Below are 14,244 nucleotides of genomic sequence, written 5' to 3' on the forward strand. Positions count from 1 at the left end.
GGAATCAGTCTGGTGAACCTTCTCTGCACTCCCTCTATGGCAATAATGTTGCTTGATCCGCTGAGTTATTCCAGCATTTTGTGTCTTTTTTTGTAAACCAGCATCTGCAGTTCCTTGTATGTACTGCTACCCTGACAAGTTCTAGCTTCAGATATGAAAATCAGTGGGGAGTAAAACTAATAGTCTGAACTACTTTATTCCCAATCTTCTGACACCCAAGAAATTTAAAAATAGACGAACTACTTAGCTACTTTTAATAGCGTTATGTGTTTGAGATTAGACTTGATGCATTGAAGATCAAACACAGCTAAGCACTCTCCCGTGAGGTGGGAGTGTGGTAAAGGCAAGTCTAGAACACAGCTACAAGACTGTAACTGTAGAACAAGAAAGCTTTTGTCAGGATGTTGGGATAAGGAGCCCTTTAACACTTCAAAATAGGGATAATTTGAGCATTATAAATAAATGAGTTGGCATATAGTTAGATGCTGCATGGGCTAGCATTCAGAGTTGAATACATGTTTGTAGTTATCTAGTTTGGTTTATTATTGTCACATGTACAGAGATACAGTGAAATACTTGTTCTGCATGCTATCCAGTCAAATTATGCTATACATCAGTATACAAGAGGATAGACAAAAGTGCTGGAGAAACTCAGCGGGTGCAGCAGCATCTATGGAGTGAAGGAAGTGGGCAACGTTTCGGGCCAAAACCTTCCTTCAGAGTATACAAGAGGAGTTGAGTATAGGAGCAAAGAGGTCCTTCTGCAGTTGAACAGGGCCCTAGTGAGACCACACCTGGAATATTGTGTGCAGTTTTGGTCTCCAAATTTGAGGAAGGACATTCTTGCTAATGAGGGAGTGCAGCATAGGTTAATTCCCGGGATGACGGGACTGTCATATGTTGAAAGAATGGAGCCACTGGCTTGGAGACACTGGAATTTAGAAGGATGAGAGGGTATCTTATTGAAACATCTAAGATTGTTAAGGGATTGGACACATTAGAGGCAGGAAACATGTTCCCGGTGTGGCTTTGACGTTGTAAGGCCAACACTATTGCTGTGCCACAGTGTCGCCTCACAGTAGCGTTCCTCATAAAGTTCACTTTTATTGGATTGGTTCAGTTTAGTTTATTGTCACGTGAACTGAGGTGCAGTGGAAAGCTTTTTGTTTTGCTGTGTAGTACAGTTTGACAGCAGTGTGGGTGAATGTGAATAATTTCCACTGGTGCCCTGTGTGTTGCAGATGTATGTCTATCCCAGTGACGATGAGGGCAATCCGCCGCAAGGCAGAGACCATCCAAGCGGACACCCCAGCCCTGCCCCTCATTGCCGAGACAGTGGAGGACATGCTGAAGAGGAATCCCCCTCCGCCCAGCAGCCCCGGCTACAGCACCCAGCTGGGCAACAACAACCCACCCAGTGACACCACCACTACGCCAACCAGCACCTTTCCTGGGCCCAACTCCACCATCTTCAACATGCAGGGCATGAAGGAAAGGCATGAATCTGGACACGGGGAAGATTCCTTTAAAGTGAACCAGAACCCGATCCTGACCAGCTTGTTGCAAATTACAGGGAGTGTTGGTTCATCCATTGGGTCAAGCCCCACGCCCCCTGGTCACACACCTCCGCTGGTTTCTTCCCCTGCGAGTAATACCAAAAACCACCCCATGCTGATGAACCTGCTCAAGGACAACCCCAGCCAAGATTTTTCCACCCTTTACAGCAGCAGCCCTTTGGAGAGGCAAAATTCCTCTTCCAGCTCCCCACGAATCGACGTGGCTTCGGGCAGCACCAAACAGAAGAAGAAGAGGACTCGGTCTCAGACGGATAAACCCAAGCAACCTCAGACCGAGGAAGACTTCCAGAGAGAGCTTATCTCCATGGACTTCGACGCTCCGAACAGTGTCTTTGACGTCAACATGCCCGGCGATACTTTGGACACCCCGCACATCACCCCTGCCCCCAGTCAGTGCAACACTCCGACAACATACCCTGGCACAGTTGCACACTCGCAGCAGTCCACCATGCAGAGGATGGCACGCCTGTCTAGCACGGACAGTATTGGAGCTGACGTCACAGAGATTCTGTCCGACATAGCGGAGCAAACAAAGCTGGCCACCCCCACCGACAATTGTCCGTCCGTCGGCACCCCTGTCCGTGATTCCGTGAATTCATCCCACGCCGCTGTGAACAGCACTTTTGATGCAGACGTTTTTCAGGCTGGAAGCAACGAGAACACATACACTGACCCTGCGGACCTAATAGCAGATGCCACCGCCACTCCCACCAGTGACTCCTCTAACCAGTTTTTTCCCGACGGAGTAGATTTTTTATTGGAAAATCAAAGCGGGAACAATTTTGTGAGCGGATACTTTGACGAGAGCAGCCAGGGCGGAGACATGGATGACATGAAGAGTTTCCCCCCGCCAGCGTCTGCCTCCATGAGCGTGCAGGCGATGGGCGGTGACGGCGGGGAGCGCTCCAAAGGGAGCAGCCACGCGGACATGGTGGATTTTAGTATGTTTACCAACAACAACAAGTCGCTGGGGCCGCCCGACGGGATGGAACACACAGGAAACCAGAGCCCCTTGCTGAGCACCGTGGAGGTTGCAAAAGTGGACAAGTCTCAAAAGCAGCGACCTGCCAAGGAAGGAAACGGCGGCGGGAGCAACAGCTTACCCGGGATGACCAACGACAGTAAACCCGGCAAGCGCACCCGCACTCCGTCCAGCGATGGCAAAAACAAGGAAAAGCCCCCGAAGCGCAAGAAAACCGACTCGGAAAACAAGTCTCCATCTCACAGCGTGTCTAGTAGGCCTTTCACACCACCTGCCAGCACCACCGGTTCCAAATCCCCTGGCAGCTCTGGCAGGTCACAGACTCCACCCAGTGTGGCCACCCCTCCAATCCCCAAAATTACCATTCAGATCCGCAAGGAGATGGTCGGAAAATCGTCCTTGCACAGTCAGTTTGGTTCGGGCCCTTCGTCCAGCAGCAAAAGTCACCACTCTCATTCCTCCAATTCCTCTTCCGGCAAATTGAAAAGCAACAAGTCGGAGAGCTCTTCCAGTTCCAAAATGAGCAGCGGCAGCCTGTATCCAGGGCAAGGCAGCGGCAGTTCCAGCCAGTCCAAGAGCTCGTCTCAGTCCATGGGAAAACCCAGCTCCTCTCCAGTCACCAAGCACGGTTTGACCAGCAGTGGCAGCTTGTCCAGCAACAGCAGCAGCAAAATGAAGCCCCAGGTCAAGTCGTCCTCGTCTCTTGCTAATCCATCCGGAGGAAAGCCCAGCGTCTCTCCCTCCCACTCCAGACCGTCGGGCAACTCCGAGAAGCTTTCATCGCCACTGAAGCCCATTCCGGGAACTCCGCCAATGAAGGCCAAGTCTCCAGTCAGCTCGGGCTCAGGAAGCTCTCACATGTCTGGGTCTAGCTCCAGCTCAGGCATGAAGCAGTCTTCTGGCATGACATCCTCCGGTTCCTTGAACCAGAAACCTCCAGCTTCCTCGTCCTCCTCCTCTGCTTCCTCAATGTCTTCATCTCAAAACGCCCACGGAAATCTAATCAAAGGGAAGTCTCCCAGTCGGACCAAGAAGCCGTCTTTGACGGCAGTGATTGATAAGTTGAAACATGGCGTGGGTGGTGTGGGTGGTTCTAACGCTGACGACTCTGCAGACGGCCAAATGGCGGCGGCAGCAGCAGCAGCAGCAATGGCATCTGCTCACGGCATCCCGTCCAAGCACAGTGTTTCGCCGGCTGATTATCAGGGAAAGCGAGAGAAGAGTGACAAAGAAAGCAAATCCAAGGTCTCTGTCTCGGGGAGTTCGGGCGACAGTGGGAAGAAATCCTCCGACTCCAAGAACGGCGGGGGGACGGGCGTGGCCAAGATCATCATCAGCAAGCACGACGGTGGTTCTCCGAGCATCAAGGCCAAGGTGACCTTGCAGAAGCCAAGTGATGGCAGCGGCGACGGCTTAAGACCGCAGATCACCGGAGCAAAAAACTATGGGTCGCCTTTGTTCAGCGGGTCGACGCCAAAACACGAACGTTGTTCCCCGAGCTACAGCAAGTCGCCCGCCTACACCCCTCAAGGTGGCGACAGTGGCAGCGAGTCTGGCTCGTCCTTCGCTGAGAAGTCCCACCAGAACAGTCCAAGCTCGGACGACGATGTCCGGCCGCTCCCCGAGTATAGTTTGGAAAAGCATAAAAAGCACAAAAAGGAGAAGAAGAAAGGGAAGGACAAGGATCGCGATCGGGACCGAGACAGGGAGAAGAAAAAATCTCACTCTAGTATTAAAGCAGAGAGTTGGTCAAAGTCTCCGATATCGACTGACCAATCCTTATCTATGGCAGGGAGCACATCCATGAACTCCGAGAGGTCATCTCGCCCCAGCCCGGCATTTTTGATTGGCGATGATGATGAACTCATGAACGTTGCTCTGATTGGTAATTAAAATGAAGTGCTTTGTTCATAAACCATGAGAGTCTGTCAACAGTACTGTGATCACATTTTGTTCCCAAGTGTGAGGAGGTTCTTGGCTTTATCTCCAATCTTGGCAGATGTCTCATTCGCACACAAAAGGTTTTTAAAATTACCAATTATTTTTAATGTCAACAACCAATTCTCAAACAGTGTACATAAAATGAAACCATTTTCTGTATATCTTTGAGTGGGGCGGAGGGGGGGGGGTGCTTTGTCAAGTCCTACATGAACATCCTTAATCTTCCTTTTCAGAAGGGGACTAGATTGAAATTAAGCCAATGAAGGTCCTTTGCCCAAGGATTGGTTTGGCTTTCTTCAGCAGAGCTTAAAACCTGAACCTGGCTGCATCCTATTTGTGTTTGCCTCCCATATGTGAATGCTCATTTTTTTATTGACACAAAACTATTTTAAAGTCGGAAGAGGTTGCTCTATTGTGTGTTAAAGCCATTCATATTTTTTTTCTAAAAAAACAAAATGGCCTGAGTGTTTAATCTTCTTGACTCCCAACCCTGGTGCAAGAGATAGATTTTATTTAACTATTAGTTAGGTCCAGATTGTTTTACATAAAACCTAATATGCTTTTAATGTGCTTTATTTTTAACTATTTATTAATCTCTTAATTTCAGAATTGAAATAATTTTAACAGCTTCTAAAGCTTTGTTAAATCATTTTAATGTCAAATGTGTATATTGCTTTAAATGCACAGTTTGCAGTACAATGCTGATTTCTCTCTTGATTATTCTTCCAAAGAGCCAGAATGCATTTGTATGATTATTTTGCATTGACATTTTAAAGCTGATGGTTCTGCTTGTTTGGAGAAAGTTTCTATCATTTTTCTCCAGCCTTCTGCCTCAATTGAAAGTTTGAGAATGCGTATTACAGATTCCAACACCCACTTTGTCTCAGTTTCACGACCTGGTCTGGACGATGGTGTTCAAATTTAAACCACACGTGTAAACTGAAGGCAACCCAGCCATTGTACTGGCCAAACTTCCCAATAGTTCTTCCTGATGCTTATTTTGCTTGCCATAATTTTATCCTCCGTGTAGCCATTGAATCCACAAGTGAAGGTTTGCCCACTTTGCATTGAATGAAGCTCCCGGAAGTTCACCAGTTAGTTACGTCTTGGCATGGTTTCATAAAAGCGGAAGCAAAAAGCTATTACATCCCTGATAAAACCACAAACCCAAAGGCAATAACTTTTTTCACCTTCCAAGAATGAAGGGAAATTGATACCCAAGTGGATAGTAATTGCAGAAAGATTATACAATGTCAATGTTCTTGTGCAGCGAGTTCTCGTCCATTTGAAGAGGCAAGTTGAAAGAATCCCCATTTATGATATTTATTGGAATAGCAAAGCATCTTTAAACAAATTAAATCACCCACACAATAAGATTGTTTAAATATTAGTCCAATGGCCATCTGCTAGAACAATAATGAACTGGATATCAGTTAGAAGCCATATTGTTGAGCCACGCGTCTACATTCAATACCCTGCAGAAATAGAAAGATAAATGCTCTCTAAATTGTTTTCTTGATAGCAGATTCCAATAATAGCTGAGATCTCTCTTACGTGGCACGTGAAACAATTAAATGGTCACAGGAAATATTGGACCCCTCAATAATACTCTTAGGATCCCTCCAAATTATAAAATGGTTCAGGTCTTAACGGTAGTTCAGATATTGCAGGGTCCCATGTTGTCATCCAGTGTGGCCAAATCAATCAGTCATTGGATTTGCCAAATAGATATTCACAGGAATTTTTCTCATTTGGTTAATGTTTTTTTTAAATTTGCGATAGCAAATGCATAAGCTGTCAGAAGTCGTTCAGAATGTGAGGCCATGGGTTGTCCAGAGAAAGCCTTTCCTGCCATTCGGTGAGGTCTAAACTGTGATCAAATTCTTCATCCCAAAAAATCCACCACTTTATGTACCTTCCCATGCCCAAAAAAGGCATTGGTTTATTCTTGTCACTTGTGTGGAGATACAGTGAAAGTCTTTGCGTGCTAGGCTGGGACATCATACCATGCCCAAGTACAATACAGACATACAGACAAGAAACAACAACAGACAGAATAAAGACAAAAATATTTAGTGCAGAATATGATGAGACAGCTACAGTAAAAGTGTAGATTAGAAAAAGTTCAAAGGCCACAACAAGGTAGGTTAGGAGCTGGGGACAACGTCCATAGATTGAGAGATCTGTTCAGTAGTTTGATAATGGCGGGGACGAAGCTGTTCCCAAATCTGGTGGTACATCCTTTCAAGCTTTATCTTCTGCCCAACGGAGGTAGATAGAATAGGGAATGACCTGGGTGTAAGTGGTCCTTAATTATGCTGGCTTTATGCTTTCCCAGGGCAGCGTGCGGTGTAGATAGGGTGACCGGGGCGAGGGTGAGGGGGGTGAGGCTGGTTTGTTTGATGGACTGGGATGCATTACAAATTCTTTGCAATTTCTTGCAATCTTGGCCAAGTTGTGATGCATCTCGATAAGGTGCTTTCTGTGGTGCATCTGTAGAAATCGGTAAGAGATATTGTCAAGTCAAGTCAAGTCACATTTATTTATATAGCACATTTAAAAAAACAACTCTCGTTGGCCAAAGTGCTTTACATTTGTTATAAGAATAGTCTAAACATACAAACTACATGCATATATACATATAGCCCTCGCTCAGTGGACGTCAGGAAAGGCTTGGGAGTATAGATAAGATTTTAGTCTTGACTTAAAGGAGTCAATGGAGGGAGCAGTTCTGATGGGAAGGCGGAGGCTGTGGGCTTACCAAATTTCCTTAGTCTTCTGCGGTAGTCGAGGCATAGCCGTTCTTTCTTGGCCATAACGCCAGTGTCATATTAGTGTGTATTTAAAAAGTCAGCCACCAGTTTTCAATTTGGGCAGTGCAAATTATCTATTATCTTAAGGCAGTTTGTAATGCTACTTGTGAAAGATGAACCCAAAGTGTATTTCTTCCCATTTGAATTTGATCTAACTAAGGCTCAAAAGTCAATTTACTATATTGATAAGTTATAGCATCATGGAAATATACCCTATAGGAAGGGGCCAATTGGCCCACACCAGTCAAAAACGAACACCATGGAACTCAAACCCTCTCAGCTCTCAATCCATTGTCCTCAATAATTGCATGTCAAACGCTCATCCAGCTGATTTGTAAATGCAATGATGGTTTCTGCTTTCAGGCAATGAATTCCAAGCCTCTCTTGTTCTTGGGCTGTCTGTTTTTCCCTCCACTCTTTTAATTGTTTTAAATCTCTGCCCCCTTTATTGGCTTGCCAGCTGAAGGAAGTAGATAATTTCTGTTCACCCTCGGCCTTTAATAGTTTAATACACTGCCTTTATGCCTCGACACCGGTCCTGGCTGGGAGCCATTGATTCTTACAGGGTAGAGAACCCAGTTTGCTTTGTCTTTATGCAGCTATTTTCTGTAAGCTGTGGCAGTGGCTGTCAGCAGCTTCGACTGTGAAGGGTGTTGGCCCTAAACCCAATCCTCTTGCCTAAAATCTCAGGTTCCAGCAAATATCATAAGATGGGAATGGGGAGCCCTGGTTGAATTCCCCAGGCCATTGACTGTCCTGTCCTGTCCTGATAACATCATCTTGCTCAGCAGAAATAATGAACACCCCATTTTTCTACTCTGGATGTCGAGATGAGACGTAACTTGGAGAATGCTGCTTTTGAGTGCGAGAATTATTGTATAAAGCAAAGATACTTTTCTTATAAAGAAGAAAAAGTTGTGGAACTTCAATCGGGTGTTATTGGGAAGTATTTTGTTCAAGATTGCCAACCACAGTTAAATATGCAAGGGTAAAACTACTTTGTTAAATCAATTGAATATGAAGACATTCACTTACATTGGCAGTATTAAGAGTTAAAGCTTTTTGAAGAATGTTTCTCAAAATGAAATTGGCTTCTGTCATTAATGACAGCTTATATTAAACCTAACATTTCAAATACACAAGTTTACATTAGTATTGTTTTTGTGGCTCTACAAGTCAGAATTGCTTTCACATTGATTCGTGTTAAAGGCTTGGTCTTAGAAATGGTGTACTTCTGATTACAGTGTTGAGACCGCTGGTTACTGTTTAGCAACTCTGAAACTTAGTTCAGTGGATACATCGTCAAGATGCTACAGATTTCTCCACCATTATCCTTTTAAGATGAGTGCTATGATAAATTATAAAAGCAGAACTTTACAGAGGCAGGCTATTTGGCCTGAGTGATTATTTTTGTGCCACTTCCTATCCACTCTCTTCCTCTCTGCATACATCCATTGAGTACTATCCAAATTTATTCTGACTGAATATTTATGGACTCTGCCTCAACCTTTGGCAGAAGACTACCAATATTACAAAATCTCTATCAATCAAAAAAATTACATTGATCCTTTAGCAGTGACTTCAAATTGGTACAAATTGTTTGGGGGGAAAATTCGAAAGTGGTCCAAATCCACAAATGGTCCGAAGTTGAGAGAGAAAAGTAGATTGTGACTTGGGAGTTGGACAATTTACTTATAGTGACTCCACCGCCAACATTGAAACAATCTTTTACTTTCAGCCGCTCCCTGCGTGATTTGCAGTCTGGTCCCTTCTGCAACTCATGCATATAAAATCTAAAATTTGCTTATGAAATTTGGAAATATTCAGACAAGTAGAACTAATTTAAGGTATTGAAATCAAACTACCATTCAAAGGGCAGGAGGAGATCGCAAAGAATTTAAGAAAATGTTAATGCCTTTATTGTGTATTAAATTGTGGATAATTCAGGCAAGGTATTGATGCCGTCTCAATTATCTGTGAATGATAATTATAAAGAATGAAACAAAGCCCCATTTCAGGTAAGATTGATATATATATATTTGAGGTTGGAATCGTAACATCTGGATGTGGCTGTCAATCTTCCAATGGCTTTAATTTAATACTCTGGCTAATTTGCTGCAGGATATTATGCCAATCACCTTGAGGACTAAGGTGATCTTGTACAAGGCGAAGCATTATAAATTGGATTGTCACGTGGTCTATTTCTAATCTGTGCTGAGTTTAAATAGTCTAAGCTCGACTTTTCATCCCCAGGTCGGGGGGGGAGAAGAATTCTTTGGGACCAGTTCATTATTATTGCACAGTATTCTCGGCCATGTTGCAAACGGGTTGATGTGGGAGTGTGTAGGAAGGAGCTGCGGATGCTGGTTTACACTGAAGTTGGACACAAAATGCTGGAGTAACTCAGTGGGACAGACAGCATCTTTGAAGAAGGGTCTCGACTCAAAAGGTCACCCATTTCCTCTTTCCAGAGATGCTGCCTGTCCCGCTGAATTACTCCAGAATTTTGTGTCTATCTTTGTTGATATGTGAGTGGATGGATGAGGAGGCGACGGAAAGGATGGTCAGGCAAAATCTATTCATAAGGTTATAAGTGATAGGGAGTAGAATTAGGCCATTTGGCCTATCAAGTCTACTCTGCCATTCAATCATGGCTTATCTATCTCTCCCTCCTAACTCCATTCTCCTGCCATCTCCTCATAACCTCTGACACCGATACTAATCAAAAATCTATCCATCGCTGCCTTAAAAATATCCACTGACTTGGCCTCCACAGCCTTCTGTGCGAAGAATTCCACAGATTTAAAGAAATGTCTCCTCATCTCCTTTCTAAAAGAACGTCCTTTAATTCTGAGACTGTGAACTCTAGTCCTAGACTCTTCCACTAGTGGAGACATCCTCTCCACATTGTGGTATTCAACATGGTCAAAGTCCCAAACATTGCCCTAAATAGTGGCACATTACTTTGAGGACATCCTTGAAACCATCCCAGCAATCCTTGGTGACAGCAGAAACTAATTTGGAATTTTATTCTCAAAATTATGTGTTAAAACCCCCCCAAATTAGGGAGCCATTTTGAAATGTCCAGTGGATGTTTGAGATTATTGGTCTGCCTGTGTAAAGAAGCAAAAATCAATATATTTGAAAGAAAAAATCCAAATCATTTTCTGGAAACATTCATTTTTAAAACAAAAACTATTTTTATACCTATTTTGGCATAAAACCTTGACATTTCTTTGTACAGTGATGGGTTAAGGACCCCTGTGTTTTCTTAACGCATTTGTAACTAAAAGAAAATGGTTGACTGTCTGGTGTTTTGTGAAATAATCTTTGTTTTGCTGTTCTGTCCAGCAGGTAAATAAGTTGCGAATATTCTCCTCGGTTAGTGCCATACCCTTTTTTGCAAAATGTAAAATATTTTCCCAACATTTTCATAACTGAGAATGTTACTTTGCAGAGAAAAATAAACCAATGTTATTGTTCACTTTTGGAAATAAATAATTCAGCAGGACAGTGTCTGTGCTTGTTAAGAGTTTCCTATTTGCACTGACCTCTTGTGGATGTGGTGATGTTGGGTAACTTTGATATTTTCAGTTGCACAGATATTTAATATAATTAGTGGAAAAACTGGAGGTGCTTTGGAACACAGTGTTCTTTCTTTTTTACATATCCAAGTTTGACTGCAGTCCATTCTATTCACGGGTTTACTTTAAAGCATGTATAGAGTAACGCAGAACATAGGACGCCATTCAGCCCATCATGGCTGCACCTGTTTATGTTGGAGCTGTTCAGTTAATCTCCCTCCTTCCCTCTCTGCACAACCCTCCGTGTGAAGCTAACTCCTTATTTTCCCAAATCTCAACTCATCAAAAATTATTTGAGTAAATGCTGCTCGGTGGTTGTGGAATTGCACCCCATCCTAATTCTTGGGTTTACACGGGAAGGGGGTTGGGCGAGAAGATGATCGTGTGGGTCGCCTCCCATGTGTGTAGGTTAGTAGATTAATTAGCCACTGTAAATTACTCCTGTGTCTATGTGTGTGGCAGGAGTGCAGGGATAGTGGGGAGAATTAAATGGAATGAGTGCAATATTAGTGTAAATGGGTAATTGATAGTTGGTGTGGCCTCTGCTGGAGGGCCTGTAACCATGCTGTGGATCAAGTGTTTTGTAGCCCTTCCATCTTTATATATGCATAATCAGAAGTTGTAAACAAAATACAATAGACTGTCAAATGTTGTGGCATTTTGAATTTATTAAATCAATATGACATCTAGTGTTAATTCCTGTTTAAGTCTACCATTTAGTATGTGAATTGGTAAAAGCTGCCCAACTAACTGGCCCTTTCGTGAGTAAAAGGTAGTGAATTTCTAACAGAGATGGTGACTGCATGTATTTTCACATTATGCTTAGACATTTTGCACCCTGAGTGCAAACTTGCATGCATGAAACTTTGGCTTTCTTCTTTGAACCATTGAAAGATATAGCACGGGAACAGGCCTTTCAGCCCGCTGAGTCCACGCTAACCATCGATCACCCGTTCACACTAGTTGTATGTTATCCCACTTTCACAACCATTCCGGACACGCTAGGGACAATTTACAGAGGCTAATTAACCTACAAACCGGCACGCCTTTGGGATGTGGCAGGAAACCGGAACACCTGGAGAAATCCCAGAACGTGGAAAACACACACAGCCAGTGCCTGAGGTCGGGGTCTCTGGAGCTGTGAGGCTCTAATCGCTGCGCCACTCTGCCATTATTCCAAGGAGGCCCTAGATCCTTGTTCAAAAACCTAAAAACAAAATACAACACCATTCAAAGAAATATTAGCCCTGGCTAACATTTACCCCACAAATAGAAACATCAAATCAGTTAGATAGACACAAAATGCTGGAGTAAATCAGCGGGACATCAAATCAGTTGTGTGTTTAATACACACGGCAGTACAGTATATTAATGCAAGTTTTTAATTTGTTTTCTACCTCAATAAATAAATGATTCTGTCAAGTGTGGCGATGGTCAATAGTAAATCTACAACAAATAACATTGTTTTCTCATACTTCTGAAGAGGCATTGAAGAGAATATTGCCTTGAAAATACTTCTGTGGCTGCAGCACATTGTAAGCACTTGGAAAGTAATTTGTCCAAATTAGGGCAATTTAGAAATGTTTTTTCTTTTCCAATATAAATTGACGGGAATGATTATTGTTCATCTCCAGTCCAATGCTCTTATTATTCAGAATATAATTATAGATCCTTGTCTCCTTTCATAGAAGGGGAGTTCCATGAACTTACTCTCTACGATCCCTATAACTCAAGGAACATTGGTAAAAGATTGATTATATTTCCTGAACTGGTTTAAGATTTAATTTAGGTGTTTATAAAAAATGACATTGTAGATGAGGCCCATCTGTTCCCTTAGTTTGAAAATCAAAAACCGAGAAACAATCTAATAACTCACTCTATACTGCCATTCAGATGAGCATGATGTTTCCCCAAACCCAAGTCTCTCTATCCCTCCCCCACCCAAGTAGCACCCGGCATTCCTTCTCTCTCTACCCCCCCCTCCACCACCCAAGTTATACCAGCTTCACGTTTTCACCCTACAAACAGCTAACAATGGCCTGTTTCCCTTCATCATCGTTACTTTTTTGCATATGTTTCATTCATTGTTCTTTATCTCTCTACATCATCGTCTATATCTCTCGTTTCCCTTTTCCCGGACTAGTATGAAGAAGGGTCTCGACCCGAAACGTCACCCATCCCTTCTCTCCAGAGATGCTGCCTGTCCCGCTGAGTTACTCCAGCTTTTTGTGTCTATCTGACGATGATGTTTGTACACAGGAGGGTTTGTGACCCCAGTGGTGGAGGAACTAATAAATAGTTTTTTTTTTAAAAAGAGATTATTTTCTAATTTAGAAATAAACTATAATTTGGAGGAGGATTAAGGAAGTAGACTTCACTGACTTGCATGGTTTGTTAATGTCAATGACCTCAGCCTACAAGGCATAGAATCTGGTCACATCAATTCTACTGTCTTTCCTAAGTCTGCCTTTCTCAACCCACCCACAGGAGACACGGGAGAGTGGTGCAAGGAAGGTAATTCTCAATGAATAACAGTATTATTTCTCTATTTCTATAACTACTAACTTTTTTAGGAAATGGAGAGTGTTTAGGTTACGTTCGGTGAATGTGATTCTTGTTTGTTTTTAATGGTGGTGAAAATGACTTAATTGAACAAAATACCTCGTTCTTTCATACCAAACATTAAACTCAGCCAGGCTTTGCCCAGCCCTCGGCTCTTTTCCAGCTTTCTCCCCCCGACTACACTTAGTCTGAAGAGGGTTCCCATGCTGAAGCATCGTTGAAATATCCGTGCCTTCCAGAGATGCTGCCTGACCTGCTGTGTTATGCCAGCCCTTTTTATAATGACCATCTAAAGTTTCTTGAATCTAGATGCTGCATTGTCCAGCCAAAGTACATGTACAAAGTACAAAGTGAAGAAGGGTTTCGGCCCGAAACGTTGCCTATCTCCTTCGCTCCATAGATGCTGCTGCACCCGCTGAGGTTCTCCAGCATTTTTTTGTGTACCTTCGATTTTCCAGCATCTGCACTTCCTTCTTTAACACTACATGTCCTATCTGTGCACTAATATGCAAACAGTAATTTGCTTTTTGTGCAACCCAACAAAAACAATACAAGTTCCTGTTTAAACAAGAACCAAAATTAAACATGATGTAGCAGACGGATCCTAATGCAATGCAACATTGTTACTGCTGTGAATTAAAATGCATAAGTGTGAAAAGGAAAATTAGTCGTATTTATGTGTTCCTGTACATTTGTAAAACTTGTAAAAACTTGAAAGTACATTGTTCCTCAACAGCGTCTTTCATCAACACATCAGCTGACATAAATGTTTGGGTCTGAGGTGA

General features: G+C 43.2%; 1 protein-coding gene across 1 annotated transcript in view; it reads left to right on the forward strand.

Annotated features, from left to right (window-relative positions):
- med1 (mediator complex subunit 1) overlaps positions 1-10,829 on the forward strand; it is a 43,371-nt gene extending 32,542 nt beyond the window's left edge. The window contains exon 17 of the mRNA XM_055656781.1: positions 1,242-10,829. Coding sequence (XP_055512756.1) covers positions 1,242-4,452 — 3,211 coding nt within the window. The 3' untranslated portion in view covers positions 4,453-10,829. The remainder of the gene's footprint in view (positions 1-1,241) is intronic.
- The last annotated feature ends 3,415 nt before the right edge of the window (positions 10,830-14,244 follow it).

Source organism: Leucoraja erinacea, chromosome 27, assembly GCF_028641065.1.
Source record: "Leucoraja erinacea ecotype New England chromosome 27, Leri_hhj_1, whole genome shotgun sequence".
Lineage (NCBI taxonomy): Eukaryota > Metazoa > Chordata > Chondrichthyes > Rajiformes > Rajidae > Leucoraja > Leucoraja erinaceus.